The sequence below is a fragment of the Ambystoma mexicanum genome, chromosome 5p (assembly GCF_040938575.1).
Source record: "Ambystoma mexicanum isolate Mex_15411 chromosome 5p, UKY_AmexF1_1, whole genome shotgun sequence".
Lineage (NCBI taxonomy): Eukaryota > Metazoa > Chordata > Amphibia > Caudata > Ambystomatidae > Ambystoma > Ambystoma mexicanum.
In genome coordinates, this window is record NC_090930.1 from 1322881858 (window position 1) to 1322898197 (window position 16340).

The 16340-nt window shown below is 49.9% G+C and overlaps 1 protein-coding gene across 1 annotated transcript in view; it reads left to right on the forward strand.

Moving 5' to 3' along the window:
* The window catches only part of NSUN2 (NOP2/Sun RNA methyltransferase 2), a 1120965-nt gene that overhangs the window by 50537 nt on the left and 1054088 nt on the right, over nt 1–16340 (forward strand). The window contains exon 2 of the mRNA XM_069613723.1: nt 9274–9431. Within this exon, the coding sequence (XP_069469824.1) occupies nt 9274–9431 (158 nt within the window). The remainder of the gene's footprint in view (nt 1–9273; nt 9432–16340) is intronic.

A 16340-nucleotide genomic window follows, 5' to 3' on the forward strand; every position in this document is an offset into this window, starting at 1 on the left:
TCGGTAAGGAGGAGGGGGGGAAGAGGAGGAGGGGGGAGGAGAGGAGAGGAGGGGTTGGGAGGTGGGTGAGGGGGGATGTGGGGGAGGGGGAGGGAGAGGGGTGAGGGGGGGAACCTCTGACTTGCTCCAGTTGATCCCAAGTCCCGATAGTTCCCCAAACCTTACTGCTTCCTGGGTTAGTGGGGCTAGGTTTGTTCTATGGTTTTTAACATACAGCAAAATATTCTCCGCGTACAGAGGGATAATGGTGCGCAATGTGTTTACCCAGATTCCTCTCTGCATGTATCTTTCCCGAACATGACACGCTAGAGGCTCCAAAGCTAGGCTGAATAATATGGGGGAGAAAGGGCAGCCTTGTCGAGGCCCCCGTGTGGGATAAATATATTCCGAGACCACCCCATTTGTGTATACAGCCGCCCTGGGATTCATATACAATAGTTTAATCCAGTCGATATATACTTAAGGCCGAGCGGTGGAGCACCTCCAAAAAGGAAGGGCCACTCCACTGAGTCAAAGGCCTTTTCGGCGTCCAGGGCCGCTATCGCTATGGGAACTTCGGGATTCACATTATGCATTAGGTGGAATAGGCGTCGCAAATCATTTTGTGTGGATCGGCCCAGGATGAAATCGGCTTGGTCCGGCTTGGACCAGTGCCAGCATGTGGGGTAGCAACCGATCGGACAAGATTTTAGCCAATATTTTATTATCTGTGTTGATTAAAGATAATGGTCTGTAGGATGCCAGTTTTCGGGGGTCCTTGCCCGGTTTGTACTGTCACTAGGGCTGATCTGGTTGTTTCTGGGAGAGTGTCTTTTGCCATGGCTCCCTCCTACATATGCAGCAATTGGTGGCCTAATATATCCGCATACACCTTATAAAATTCAGCAGTTATACCCTTCATCCCTGGTGCTTTGCCATTAGGGAGTGCTTTTATTGCTTTATGAACTTCCTCTTCTGTAATTGGGGCGTTGGTAGCCTCCCCCTGGTCTCTTTCCAGCGCTATCTCATCTAGGTATTGTGTGGTGGTATCATGCCCTGATGTGTGACGGGATTTGTATAATTGGGTGTAGTATTCCCAGAATTCTTTATTTATCCCATACAGGTCTTTGACGGTCATTCCGTCGCGACCAATAATCTCCGCAATGGGAGTATTTTGGTGCCACACGTCATGGAGGTTGTGGCACGTGCATATCAATTCCCATGCTTTAGCCGCTTGGGGTAGCACATGTTGCGTAGAGGCAGATCTATCCATCTCCAGAGTGAGAGCCAGATTAAAGTCCCCCACCCAGATTATCTCATAGGATGGGAACCTGTATATATGTCTGGCACACTGATTGAAGAAGTCAGGTGTGTCCGTGTTGGGGACATAAATGTTTACGATGAGGAATTTTGTGCCGCACATCTCCCCGGCAAGCGTTATTTATCGCCCTTCCTTATCCCCTATCCGGTCATGGAACCTGAATTGTAGGGAGCTGTGTATATCTGTGGAAACCCCTCTGGAGTGTGGAGAAGGACGAGTCATTTCTATGTATTCCCCATCCAGGGAGCCTGGAGAGGGGGGCGTTCTGAGCCAGATGTGTTTCTTGCAAGCCTTATGGGCCTTGGCAATGTTTGCTATAATACGGGTTATTTTCTGGTTCGTGAGTCCCCTCACGTTCCATGTCATCACTGTGAGGGGTGCTCCTCGCCCCCCACTAGCCCCTACTGTGGCCATATTATGCATTCTGATTGTTTCCCCAGAGTCTACAGAGTCAGTGCTATATGTGTAGTATAGTCGAGTCGTGCAGCTACTACAATTACCCACTAAACTTGGGCCAAATAAAACATGGCCTGTATTCCCCCCTTTCCCCCCTGCCCACCCACGCCAGAAACTATAACCTACCAGCTCACTTTCCTCCCCTCTGCCCCCCTGTAATCTTAACCAAACTAGGCCGCAGTATCTACGGAAAATGAGGCTCTTGAGGGGAGCACCCTTGCTCCATATGGCAACGGCCCGTATATAACTCTCCTCCCTGCCACCCAGGGTGGGTGGGCGCACTGAGGGGCTTCCCCCCCTATTCATAGATTCCTTAAAGGATATAAACGTCCGGGTTGGTGCCCCGGGGAGCTACCTGGGCCTGTTAGGCTTCTTGCAAACTGTTCCGCCGACTCCGGTGTGGTAAACACTGTCGGTCCATTGTGCTGTACGTGCAGTTTCGCTGGAAACATCATGGAATATTTCACCCTTTTGCCCCGCAAAATGTTTTTGGCAGCCTGAAAAGTCTTCATTTTGGTCTTGAACCGCAGTGCTGAAGTCTGGCAATAGTCGTATAGTGGAGCCCGCCCGCCCCCATTTCAATTCTTTCTTCCGAGCTGCTCGCAGTATGGTGTCCCTGTCCCGGTAGCAAAACATTCTGGCGATTATGGGGCCTTCCGGGGCGGTCTTATTGCCGACGTGCGGTGAGCTCTTTCCACCATATACATGCTTGATAGTGGGGGGTTGTCTAGTAGGTCTACCAGGAGTTGTTCTATGAACTTTTCAATATTGTCGATGCTTGTAGATTCCGGAATGCCCATAACTCGGATGTTCCTCAGTGGCCCTCTTAACTCCTCATTCTTAACCGCTACTTTCTTTATGGTCTGCTGGAGGCTGGCCACCTCGTGCTTCAGGGACGCCATGCTTTCCTCTGTCGTCCCGATTCTCTGTTCAGCTTCTTCCATACGTCCGCAGAGTTTCTCTATCTGCACCACAGAAATATCTACCTTACAGGTGAGGGCGTCTATCTTGGCACCGAGATTGTCCGGTCTACCCTTTAATGCCAAGAGCGTCTGGTTCAAGGCAGCTATGTCCACTTGTTCTGTTTGAGCTAGTGAAGTGGGAGACGAGCCCTGTGCTTGTTCTGTGCGCGTGAATTGCTCCATTCTTGCCTGTTTTTTTTTGATAAACCATAGCAGGAGGGAGAATTCTGAAGAACACCAGCTGTATTGGGCACTGCCTGTGTGAACGACCGCTCCAAGCTCCCTACCTCTGCAGGGTTTAGCCAGCACCATGCGCGGTCTCGCGCCACACCACGGAAATTGAGTGCCAGGGGCATCTGATAGACAGTATCTTCCAAGCAGGGCGCGATTATCCCCAGCACACTTTTTAGTTACTACCGACTCGTGTTGCAGGGATTAGGGAGTCCTATTTCAGTGTAACTCGTGATATACTTGGGTTCCGCCCTGCTTGCCTGGCCCAATTTGTTCTGTTTCTTAATAGCAAGGGTTAACCGAGCAGGCCAAGCTCCTAGTTTCAAAGCCCAGATCACTTATGCCAATGTCAATTCCCGGTCCTGTTCCGTATCACTGCGTGGGAGAGATTTACCTTCAGCAATGCCTCTTTCTGCCCTGGGGCTCTCCTTGCGCACTTGAGGGGAGGCAGTTCTGTCTCCACTGAAACATGCGCTAACAGTGTGGTACCCTACTTGGGGCGCTTTATGGGTCTCCATGCTGCACTTGGCATGTATTGGGTAGCAGAACCTGAGAAGGAGCCCTGTTGAGTGGTAGCGCGTAGGCAATGGGAGATAATGGGTTCCTTGGGTGTGTCTTGTTGCCTGTACAGCTCCAAAGATACTTGCCCAGATCTGTGTCTCGTTCCATCACACGGACCACCTCAGGGGAACCCTTACGGTCTAGAGATGTCCAGCGCTCCCCTATGGTGCTTGTAGAGGGGGTGGGGGGTTGCCCTCCACCAGCCTCTGCTGCGCCACACCAGTGGTGGATGTCGGGCCGCACACACCGCCTGTCTCGCGGTAGCCCAGCACCCAGCCCGACACGCTGCGTCTCTCCGGGACGTGGTTCACAGCTCACAGGGGGAACAAAGCACTCCTCCTCGCCACGGACAGGCTGCCGTGTGCACCCTTCACCGCCCGGCAGCAGTATCGCGGCTCTTCGCACCTCCGTGCTCCGGACAGTAAGCCCACCGGGGTGTCCGAACAGAGCGCCCTCTGAACCCACCGCGGCCGAGCGCCATCGGATCACCTGCTCCTCCCCCTTCAGTCAGCCTCGCAGCTATGCACACTCCCATACCAGTTCCGCTAGATCAGTGGTATTCAAACTGTGGGTCGTGCATCCCAGGGGGGCCCTGAGAGCACAGCATGAAAAAAGATTTTTTTTTTTTTTTTTTTTTTTTTTTTAAGATTGGAAGAAATGGGCAGGGGTGGCCCACATGGGCGGGCTGAAGCATGAAACTGTCTTAGGCAACAATGAAAAAGTGGCCCACAGTTGTAAATGGATATTCATTCCTTTAGTCACAGACTGGGCCTCATTACTACTATGGCGGACCAGTAACAATGGTGCTGGTAAGCTACCGGCACCGTTGCTACCGTTCCGCCATAGTAAGAGTTGTGCTCGTGGGTGCTTGACAGCCCCCGCCAGGTCTGACCTCAGCTCGTCGGATGCACCAGCACCGTTATTAACGGTGCCGGTGCATCCGAGCTCCCCATTCCCATTTGAGCCATATGGGGCTCAAATGGGAATGGGGATCTACCGGCACCTTCGAAAGGGCAATTATCATGTCCGCTTAACTCGGCATGACCTAGTAATTGCCCATTCGCAGGTGCCAGACCCGGATGCAACTCCAGTGGCAGCCGTGCCGGTTTTACCGGCACAGCTACCGCCAGAGTAGTTATGAAGCCCACTGTTTCAATAGTACCCAAAGGGGTGCTTTGTGTTAAAATGTAAGTAAATTGTGATATATTCAGCAACAATGGTCAACATTACTAACTGCATAGTTAAGTAACTCATCAAAATGGTCCACATTGGCCAAAATGGTGGCCCATTTTGATTGGCCCAAACTAGCATTTTACATTTTTGGTACAGGCATTGCCCTATAGGCCTGTCCGAGCCTGGCGGCTCATCCATAATGGCAAGAGGCGCCCACCCAGTGGCCCCTCACCCATTATGGAGGAGCTAAGGAGCCAGCCCAGTGAAACAGTGAGCACTCCCTCAGCTGCTTTATCCAGCTAATGGAGTGCTCCTGGGCTGGCTGAACTGTCAAAGGGAAACACTGTTTCCCTTTGACAGTTCAGTTTAGTTCCTCAGCCGCACATGCTCACTGAGCCATGCAAGTGCTGGGGCGTTTTGCTTCGCCAGCATTGCATAGCTCATTGGAAATGCTGGCTGGGGCACTGCATGTCTGTATGTCCGAGGGGGGGAGCTCCTGCGCCTCCTCGCACATACGGACAGAGCAGCTGGAGCAGGCCGTTTCAGCACCCACACACAGGCCAATGCAGAAGGTACGTTTATGTTCATTGTTTTTATTTAAACATGTGTATGGATGCGTTATGAGTGAGTGTATGGTGATGGATGCTCATGTGAATGATAGAGTGATTGCTGTATGAATGTGCAGCGCCTTGCATATACACATAATCATGTTCATTGTGTTAGGACCAGTGGGGCCCAGGGGACAGGGATGGTATCTTTTTACCGGACATCTATCATTCAAAACCCTCTGCCTTGTCCACAAGGCTTTCTGGGGCCTGGGTCCAAAATACCTTCAGCTATTCCTCCGCAAATACCTCCCCTCTCGAGCTCTTCACTCCTCTACCTCCAACTCCCTCAGGGTCAGTCGTTTCTCAAAGAAACGAGCTGGGGGTAGATCTCCGTCTTCGGCTGGGGCCTCCCTCTGGAACAGCGCCCTGCCACTCTAAAACTTGAGGAGAACCATCTTTCTTCCTGCACTTATCAGACCTACCCTGTCTGCTGCCTTAAACGTAGCACTTGCAAATTGCTGGCTGCACTACCACTGTTTGTTGCCTTTATTATTTATTGTTATTTATCTGTTTCTCCTCTGCTTCGCACTTTCCACTTCTCCCCCCTTCCATGCACTTTTCCCCTCACACTTGCGCGTTCTCAATGTCACTGGGCCTAGTAAGATCGCTGTTTTATTCTCCTCTGTTCCCCTCCCTTGCCTTGTCACGCTCTGAAACACTTGTGTACGAGCGCGATAGAAATAAAATATCAATGCCTGCCCCCTGGACTCCCAGCAACAATTGCAAACTGTTTGGCTATTTACCCATTTTTTGTTAAAAGTATGCTCTACAATGCAACATTTTAACCTATTATTTAAAAAATAATTCACAGGGGGAAACCCCCCCCCGAACCTCCCCTTAATGCCCCTCCACTTAAAAAAGATTCACCAGCCGCCACTGGCCCTCAGACTGTGTTGGGAACGGGATGGGGGAACCGAGGGACTATGGTGGGAGCACAATGGGCGGGAACCATGGGATAGTGATGGGAGCAGAGTGGGGAGAGCCCTGGGTGTGTGATGGGGTGGGGAGAGACCAGCGACTGGGTAGGAGTGGGATGAGGGAGCCCAGCGACTTTGATGGGAGCAGGTGACGGCGCGCAATATATACTGTCCATTTGGCATTTCTGGGGGGTCCCGACCTGCCCAAATTTTGCTCAGGGGGGCCCTGGCCAAAAAAGTTTGAAGACCACTGCGCTAGATGGTTAGCTGTCGCAGGATTACGCAGAGAGCACGCGGGGCACACAGCAGTCCTCCCTCTGACAGGTACCAGGGGAAGCAGCGGCCATCTTGGTCTGCTGCGTAATTGACCCCCCCCCCCATAAACTTGTTTTTCTGTTATTTTGGCCTGCAGCTTCCTGCTCAGTTTGAGGATTTCAGTTGACTTGGTGACATAGGTGTAAATACTTGGGAGGAAATACCTTGGCTTATGGTTGCTTCCACAATCTCCTAACTAATGCTGGCCATTGCCCTAACTGGCAAAAGTTGGAGGAAGGCCATGGGCAGCACACTCCAATCTGAGAGTTCTAAACAGCATAGCTCTCAACCATTTGTCTCGCAAAGGCGGGTGAAATCACCCGATTTTGTTTTTGGCGGGTGAGACGCCCATTGGAGTGAATGGGCGTGCAGGAGGCTGGGCGGGTGAGTCAGCCCTTTGAAAGGCGGGTGACACCTGCCAAAAGCGGGTGAGTTGAGAGCTATGAAACGGGTCAACAAATGTGTGACGGAATGTGAAATGAATGCCTGGGGTTTTCGTATCTCATGCAGCCCTTTCCCCATAGCTCTCAACCATTTATGTCACAAAGGCGGGTGAAAACACCCGATTTTTATTTTTGGCGGGTGAGGGGCCCATTGAAACGAATGGGCGTGAAGGTGGCTTGGCGGGTGAGTCCGCTGTTTACAAGGCGGGTGACACCCGCCAAAAGCGTGTGAGTTGAGAGCTATGCCTTTCCCTGAATAAAAGTCTATGGTTTCCATAACTCTTAGCACTTCATTTGGCGCAGACGAGGGACTCACTCCCCTCGGTTTATCCTTTCTCTCCTCTGCCAAGATTGATGGTGGCAAAATGAGTAAGTGAAATGGGAGCTCTCTGTAGAGGCCAGTGGCAGAAGTGCAGGAGGAGAAGGCTTGGCATGTTAGCCCTTTTTCATGCTTTGCTGTGATTTGGCTTGTCTTGCTAAGGTTTGCTGTATATGGTCTCAACACTATGTGCCTCCCCCCCAACCTGCTCACCAATCTACTTTCTACCTTGTAATATAATGCTGCTTTGTGTGGCAGTGATTTAGCTCCCAGATGTTTCATTGCAGTGCCTCTTCTACATGTCCCACTGATTCTGCCTGCTTGGGTGTACTCCTGCGTCCCATTTTTTTTATTCTGCCTTTAGAGGATTCTCCCTTTTGTTGCCCCACTTCAATGTTGCTCCTACGTGTCCCTATTGGGTGTTTCCTATAGAGCGATTTCAACTCTGAATTGGTACGCACTACTACATGCCCTTGTGAGTCTTCCTCCACTGTAATTTTGGACCGTGCGTTGCATGCTGGCTGCTCCTAGGAATACCTCACTGCAGGTTGCCTCAGGACGTCTCCTCGCAAGTAACCTACTGTAGGTACATTACTACCATGGATTTGGCATGGCCACACTGAATTGGGTGCTCAAATGCCCCTTTGAAATTCATGAACTGATACCTGCACTAAAATTAAATGTTTGAACAGAAATGCTCATATCTCCTAAGCCACTTAAACAAGACTCCTGCACTGAATATACCTGCACTGAATTTACCCATGAGCATATCTCCTCAATATTCGTGCCTTGAAACACTTGTGTATATACGCGTTATAAATGCCATCTATATCATAACCAGACGTCACATTCACTGGATTCCTGTTCAAGACGGGATCAAATTTGAAATATTTTACCCTAATTGTCCAAACTCAGACCAATAGACCTACTCAAGCCTTCTTCGCTAACCTCATTGCTACACTGAGATTTAAGAGGCAGAAAGCAGGAGGGTCCAGCTTTCCGGCAGTAGCAGCCAAATTGTGGAACTCCTTGCCACCCCAACTAAGAAGTGACCATCCCTCTGGTCATTCCGAAAATGCCTGAAAACTAGACTTTTCAGCGTAGACTCCCAACATTGAGTCACCAGGCCCAGACTAAACAGCCCTGTTCCAACCAGTCCCACCTAACCTTACTATGAAGATCTGACACTCATTACCTCTTGCACCTGGTGTCATGAATAACAATTACCTAGGCGGTACCCAGTTTAATCATCCATGCTCTTGTATTTGCATACCTGTATTCTGTAAATCTGTAATCTATATGTCAAAGTGCAACTGTAACTGTTTTCTCCTTTGTCACCAATTTCCTAAACGCCAGCGCCTAGATGCCTCTGGGCGCGTTATACATGTCATACTAAAGACAATTGAACACTCCTCCTAAATAAATCTCCTATATCAGAAGGCTGCAGTTCTCCATTCAACTTCTATATTGTAGTCCCGACCCAACAAATCCCTGCACCATGAGACTCCTCACTGATCACTTGTTCTGCAATTGCTCTGACACAAACCACTTGAAAACAGATTCATGTGCAGTACAAGGGTACTTATGAACTGCATGCATCACCACAACAGCAATAATATCTCGCGTTTTTACTCTTTCTTCCAGTAATTAAACCCAGCCTCCCTCCCCTTCATACCGCCAAGAGACCTTACAAATGGCAGTGGAGCATGGTATAAAATCCAATATGTTAACATGTACATCAGTTTCTTAAAAATGGTATAGCGGCCCATTTATCATTTTTTGTTGTGGGCAGTTGTGGCCCCGAAGACCTATTTTTGAAGCAAACTCATGAGGACTGCTTTCCCTTTTTTTTCAGTTCTTCTAATTGACCTAAAGGTTGCAGGTATATCCTCCTACATACCCTACATTGTGTATGTTTTATAGGTAGACCATTAGAAGTTCTGCTAATGACCTGTTTTTGATTGTTAAATGTTTTTATTTATTTTTAGGGTTGGGAAGGCAGCTATACTGACATTGTCAAGGAAAATCAATTGTTTGAACGTTACTATCAGGAGCTGAAAATTGTGCCAGAAGGAGAATGGGACCAGTTCATGCAGACACTCCGAGAACCCTTGCCAGCAACGTTAAGAATAACTGGATACAAGAGGTAAATGACCCTCCCTCATACCTACTACCTTTTTGTAGTTTACTGTCTTGGTCATACAGAAAGGATTGTCAGAAGTTGATATTGCGAGTGGAAAGGTGCCATCCTACCTATGTATTTTTGATTTTCTTATTTATTTTTTCCTGACCTGCTTTACCCACCTTCTCCTCAAGGCTCTATTAAGAGTACACGTTCAGATGGTTTCACCTTAGACACCCGCATCCCTCAGGGTAAGGTTCCCAAATGAATTCTTTTTAATTTCTTTCTTCTTTCAAAGCAGGTTGTCACCTTTTGATTGATTCTAGTAGCATATCTGTGTGAATTGCGAGACCAAAACCAGAGTTTGTTGCCCTGAGTGAGTGGCTTACAGATAATGCCATTTCTGATGCTTGTTAATCTGCTTAGAATCACATGCTGTGCATATGGTCCGACATCCAGTGGTAACCGCAGAGTATTGCATCTTGTCTTTCAGGGACCGAAAGGGGACGTCGGCATAGGCGTGTCTGAAACACTATCCCTATCGTGACGTGTAGTACCCAAAATCCCTCACGCGCCGAGGTCCCTCAGATTTTTTTTTTCCGCCCAGATAACTGGTCGCCCTATAGCGGAGCTCTTCATGACATTGTTTATCTTACCGAATTGTTGGTTTAATCCCTGTTAAGTCACTTCGCCCATCAAGACCATCTTCGACGAAGACTACGGGGGAATCGTCTACGGCTGTCGATTCCGGCGTTCGGACTTCCACGTGGTCGGGCCTTCTGGCCGGCCTACACAGTAGGGAGAGTGGGCTCGGGGTTTGCCATACTGTTATGATGGCTTTCCTCCTTTCCACTGCTTTCCTTTTTGGTCTGGTCACCATTCCCTTCTGCTATGGAAAGGACTCAATTTAGATTCTGCCCTGTGTGTACGGTCAGATATCCGTGGAAAGACGAGCACACGTCGTGTAACACTTGTCTCTCCCTAGAGCACGACGAAAAGCGGTGTTCGGCGTGTAAACTCCTTAAACCCTTAGGAAGCGCCAATTTGAAGCGTTGGGCTGCGTACGGAATGTCACGCGTGAAGCATCCCTCCCCTGCCGCGACACCAGCCCAAAGTGACGGTGGTTCATCGGATGACCAAACGTCCAACGCATACGTTATAGACCTTGAGGCGGACTATTCTAGGGCTGCCAAACCCGTCCCCGACCCTTCCAGGCACGAGACTGGTCTTGCTACAGGGACCACACCCGGTGACGGGGGCGTACAATCGCACCACACAAAGCACACAACCCAAGCGCCCTCCTCGACGACTTCGTCGAAGGCGAAAGCGCCAAAGGGTCCGCCGGAAACTTTGGCGGCGCCCACGGATCGGTCTGATCCGAAGCCTTCCCCGCATCCGCAGTAGTGCATGACGACTGGGCATAACAAATATAACAAGGGCGCTACTCCACAAACTACACGTGCCGAAGTTTCAGAACAAGAAACTTCGACGGTTTCCAAGGCCCGTACAGGCCCAAAAACTACGAGTAGGCCTCTACCCGAGAAGCCATCCGCTGGCCCTTCTGGAGCCACGGAAGACCTTTTCACTGCTGACACATCATCGGAGGCGTTGTCTCCCGAAGATTTGGTGACTATCGGCGGTGGGCCTAGTACCGGTTCCGCCCACAGTTATGGGCCAATCCGCCGAAAAGTTTTCCACGGATTTGGAAGACGATCCCGAAAACTCTTACGAAGAAAGCCAGGTACCCCTCTGAAGCACCCTGAGGAGATCCTCTCAACGCCTCGGGGCAGAGAACACGGTTCCTACTCAGTTCGGTCCATTTGGGTCTTCCAAGTGGACCACGGAGCAATTCGAGGGGTGTATGGATCGGCTGGAGCAGTTTTTCAGGGCTTCTGATCAACCTCAGCTGAAAAAAGCTCAGGTAGACCCTAACCCTCAAACACAAGATGTCCAACACCTAGATGTCCAACACCAAGTTGACTATCAAGAAAATGTCCAGATGGACACGTATAGAGACATCTATACAGAAGAAGTCTTCTTTTCTGGACAACTACGGGGAAGATCAAGGAGCAACGGACAACTGGGAGGACACCCAGCAGGATGATCACAACTCTATTGTTTGCCTCGACTCTTCCCCCATCCACCCCGATTCGACAAGCTTACCCGGTGGCTGATCAAATGGCTTTCAACAACATGTTGAAAAAAGCATCGTAACTCTTTAAAATTGCCGTGCTTGAAGCCTTGCCCGAACAAGATTTCGCAGAGGACATTATTAATGAAAAGCCTCCGGCAAGCCAGTCTATCCCTCTCTTGAGCTCTGTAAAGAGACGGCTGGCCCCTTCCTTACTCACACCCGCTCAGACTAGGGCTGTGAACCCAAGCGTCGAAAAACTTTCCGACCCTCCCCCACCGACCCGCTTTATATCAAAGGACACGCAATCCCAGACTCGCTGGTGGTGACCAACACTCGCAAGACAGCAGGGGTTCCCCTTGCCACGGGAGAGTCGCCCCCGGACAAGGAGTACAAAAGGTTGTATGCCTTAGGCAAACGGGTTATGGCGGCGGCCTATACCGTCGAGGATTGCCAATAACACAACGTTACTGGCAAGCTACGTCGACACTCAATGGAACCTACTCCAGGAAGGCCTTCAAGAGGTTCCGGAACCAACCAGAGCCAAGGTTCTCGCCATTGTCTCGGAGGGCAAAGTTGCCAATCAGAATGTTGTAAAGAATACCCTGGACACCGCAGAGACAGCAGGCGCTGGCACAGGGTACTCTCCTAAAGAGGCACGTGTGGCTGCGCAAGTCGGGCTTCATGCCTGAGACCCAGGCATCCATTATCAACAAACCCATCGAAGAGGCCAACCTCTTCGGGAAGGCGGTAGACGATGCGTTGGAGACAGCCAAGAAGGAGCACGAAACTATTAAGTCGCTGCACCAAATTTCCCAAAAACCCTCTTCACAGAGGGGCAGTAATTCTCAGCGGTCCTTTCGAGGACAAGCCCGCGCCGCTCAAAACAATTTCGGCACAGGCAACTTCAAGTCAACCTGCTGCAAGCCCTTCTTACTACCCCCAGAGGGGTCAGAAGCGCGGAAAGAATAGAGGCAGAGGCTCAAATTCCAGAGGAGCATCAACTTCGGGTCAGAAATGACCTCCAGGTCCCCTGCCATGTCTCCCCGGTCGGGGGCAATTAACATCTTTCCTCAAGGCATGGGAGGGGATAACTTCAGACCAGTGGGTCGCAAGGACGGTCGCCCACGGTTACTGCGTGGAATTCGCCCGACCGCCACAGTTCAGACCGCCGAACATTGACGCCTTTCACCGGAACATCTGCAGATCCTGATCCAAGAGGTGGAAGCGCTGCTGGGAAAGGACGCCATAGAAGCTGTCCCGATTCTTCAGGCAAACGAGGGTATCTATTCAGTGTACTTCCTTGTACCCCAAAAAGGATCTCATGCGTCCTGTTCTAGACCTGCGCCCAGCGAACAAGTTCATAAAGCCCCAGAAGTTTCGCATTGTAACACTGCAGGAGGTGATCCCATTGCTAAAACGGGGGGACTTCATGACAACATTGGATATGAAAGATGCATACTTTCATGTTTCAATGCTGCCAGTGCACAGAAAATTCCTAAGGTTTGTGATTCAGGACAAACACTACCAGTTCAAGGTACTCCCCTTCGGCATAGCCTCGGCACCAAGGGTGTTTACCAAGGTCCTGGCAGTGGAAGCGGCACACCTGCGCAGACTTTCAGTTCCAGTTTACCCTTACCTCGACGATTGGCTCATCACGGGGGACTCGTTCGATGTTTGTTTTTCAAACGCCCAAAAAAACAGTAGACCTACTGTGCAACCTGGGATTTTCTATCAACGAAAAGAAATCCAGCTTAGTACCCAGCCAAGTAAAACCGTTCCTAGGGGTTCTAATTCGTACGGAAGCCGGTCTAGTCTTCCCTTCCAGCGAGAGGGTTCAGAACATGCTCTCTCAGGTTCCTCAGTATGTAGCCAGTCGAGGGGTAACGGTACGCAAAGCTATGCGTTTGCTAGGGATGATGGCATCATGCATATACTTGGTTCCCCACGCGCGGCTGCGCATGCGTCCATGCAAGAGTGGCTCAACAGCCAGTGGTGTCAGGCCAGCGGACAATGGGAAGATCTGATAGTTGTCTCACCAGCCCTCGTTCTCTCTCTGCAGTGGTGGTCGAGGGACAACCTCTTGAAGGGGAAAACCTTCACCACCCCTGCAGTGGAAGCCACACTCATGACAGATGCATCTCTCACTGGGGGGGGGGGGGGGGCACACCTGCTTCAACAGATGGCGCACGGAGTGTCGTCCCCTCAGGTAGCATCCAACCATATAAACCTACTGGAGCTACTAGCAGTGTTCAAAGCATTGAAAGCCTTTCAGGAGCAACTGCAAGGGAAGACAGTGCTGGTCCTAACCGACAGCACAACAGCAATGCATTACCTGAACAAACAGGGGGGCACTCATTCTCCAGGGCTATCCAAGCTGCCCTAAAACCTCTGGATATGGGTTCTCAAACAGAGATTTTCCTCTGCCAGAAGAGTACGAATGGCGACTGCACGAAGACATTGTATCCAACGTCTTCGCAGAATGGGGGTTTCCAGAGATCGATCTGTTCGCTACTCAGGACAACGCCCAATGCCAAGATTACACCTCCAGGTACCCCCAGAACTGATCCAAGGGGAACGGTCTCTGGATAACTTGGTCGGGGAAATTTGTCTACGCTTGTCCCCCCGCCCCCGACTCCCCTTCTGAACAAGATAGTACACAAGATGCACCAGGAACCAGTCACCAGGATTCTGGTGGCTCCGCCAACCTTGGTTCGTGCACCTGATGGAAATGTCCCTCTCCCCACCAGTCAAGCTGCTCTGCCCGTACAACATGTTGTCTCAGGACAGGGGGGAGACTCTGCACCCACGCCCACAAACTCTGAATTTAGCAGCCTGGCTCCTGAAGTCATAGTTTGGACATCTGCAACTCCCTCAAAGATGCATGGACATACTGCGGGAGGCAAGAAAGCCTAACGCACGTTATTGCCATGCCAGCGAATGGAACGTTTTGTCATCTGGTGCAGTTCCAAAGGCGTCAATCCCACCGATTGCTCGCCTTCACACATTGTGTTATATCTAACCCATCTGTTGGACTCTGGGTTAGTCTTCAATTCCTTAAAGGTTCACCTAGCAGCGTTGTCAGCCTACACCACGTCACAGCAGAAGGTGTCGTGGTGGAAAATACCTGTGATTAAAAGCCTTTATGGAAGGGGTTAAAAGAATCTATTCCCCCATCACTCACCCAGCCCCTGGGTGGGATCTAAATGTGGTTTTAACTAGGCTCATGGAACCCCCTTTTGAGCCTATGCATAAAGCTAGTCTGAAAGACCTGACTTACAAGACAGCCTTTCTAGTAGCTATCACCTCTATCAGAAGAGTTAGCGAACTACAGGCCCTCTCGGTTTTGGACCCCTTTGTTACAGTCCACAAAGATAAGGTAGTTCTGCGCACACATCCCAGATTTGCGCCGAAATTTATTTCGAAGTTCCATGTGAACCAGTCAATCGAACTACCCACGTTCTTCCAGAGACCTGCTAACATGGCCGAAAGAAGCCTTCACACACTAGATGTGCGCAGGGCAGTCATGTTCTACATGGATAGAACTAAACCACTGAGGAAAACCAAACAATTCTTTGTTTCAGTGGCAGCTGGTAGAGAAGGGGATCCTGTCTCTAAATCAGCAATATCAAGGTGGATTGTCAAATGCATCACACTGTTACACTCTTGCAAAGAGAGAACTGCCCTTCAAGCCTAGAGCACATTTTACTCGAGGCACTGGGGCACCCATAGCATTCATTGCAAATGTTCCCCTAGAGTCCATTTGCAAAGTGGCAACCTGGAGTTCTGTACACACCTTTACAAAACACCATTGTCTAGACACTCATTCTAGGTCTGATTCTCAGGTGGGACAAGCAGTACGAAGACATGTTTTTTTTCTACTGTTCCTTCTCACAACCCACCTCCAACTCCAGGTACTGCTCGCTAGTCATGTGATTCTAAGCAGATTAACAAGCATCAGAAGACATGCATTACTTACCGTAAAAGCATTTCTGATGATTGTATCTGCTTAGATTCACATGCGCCCTCCCTGCCTCCCCGCTCGGGCTGGAAGGAACATAGACTTCTTACTACTTTCTCTCTTCGTGTACTCACTATAGCCTTGGGCTCCCTCATGGCAGAAAAAATACAATCGGAGGGACCTCGGCGCGTGAGGGTTTTGGGTACTACACACGTCACGATAGGGATAGTGTTTCAGACATGCCTATGCCGACGTCCCCTTTCGGTCCCCGAAAGACGAGAAGCAATACTCTGCGGTTACCACTGGATGTCGGACCATATGCACAGCATGTGAATCTAAGCAGATACAATCATCAGAAATGCTTTTACGGTAAGTAATGCATGTCATGTGGTCCTTGCTGCTGCCTGTGCTGGATGTTGAGGACTGCTTTTTGCCAAAGCTAGATATGTATGTCTTGTAATATCTGGGGAAATCTTGTGAAAAAGCCCATGTAAGATGATTTGGGCAGCCCCAAAGTGATTGGGTGGCTGACATAGGTTTGAAGGAATACAACGTTTATGTTGTGTGGTTAGTTATCCCTAACTCCAGGGCGTTGAATATCAAATTACAAGCTCCTAGCACGGCACAAGTAACTTGCTGCCTCTATTTTACACACACACACACACACACACTGCACACCAGTTAAAATAAAATATATATATTTTTTAATGTAACGTTTTCAGTGTTTTTAGACTATCTTTTCTGGCTAACCACCAGAGAGTCCTTACCACCATATCCACATCATTACATAGTCATTTAATCCCTTCTCCCTACCCCCAGTGTATTCCATAAGCAGATATAT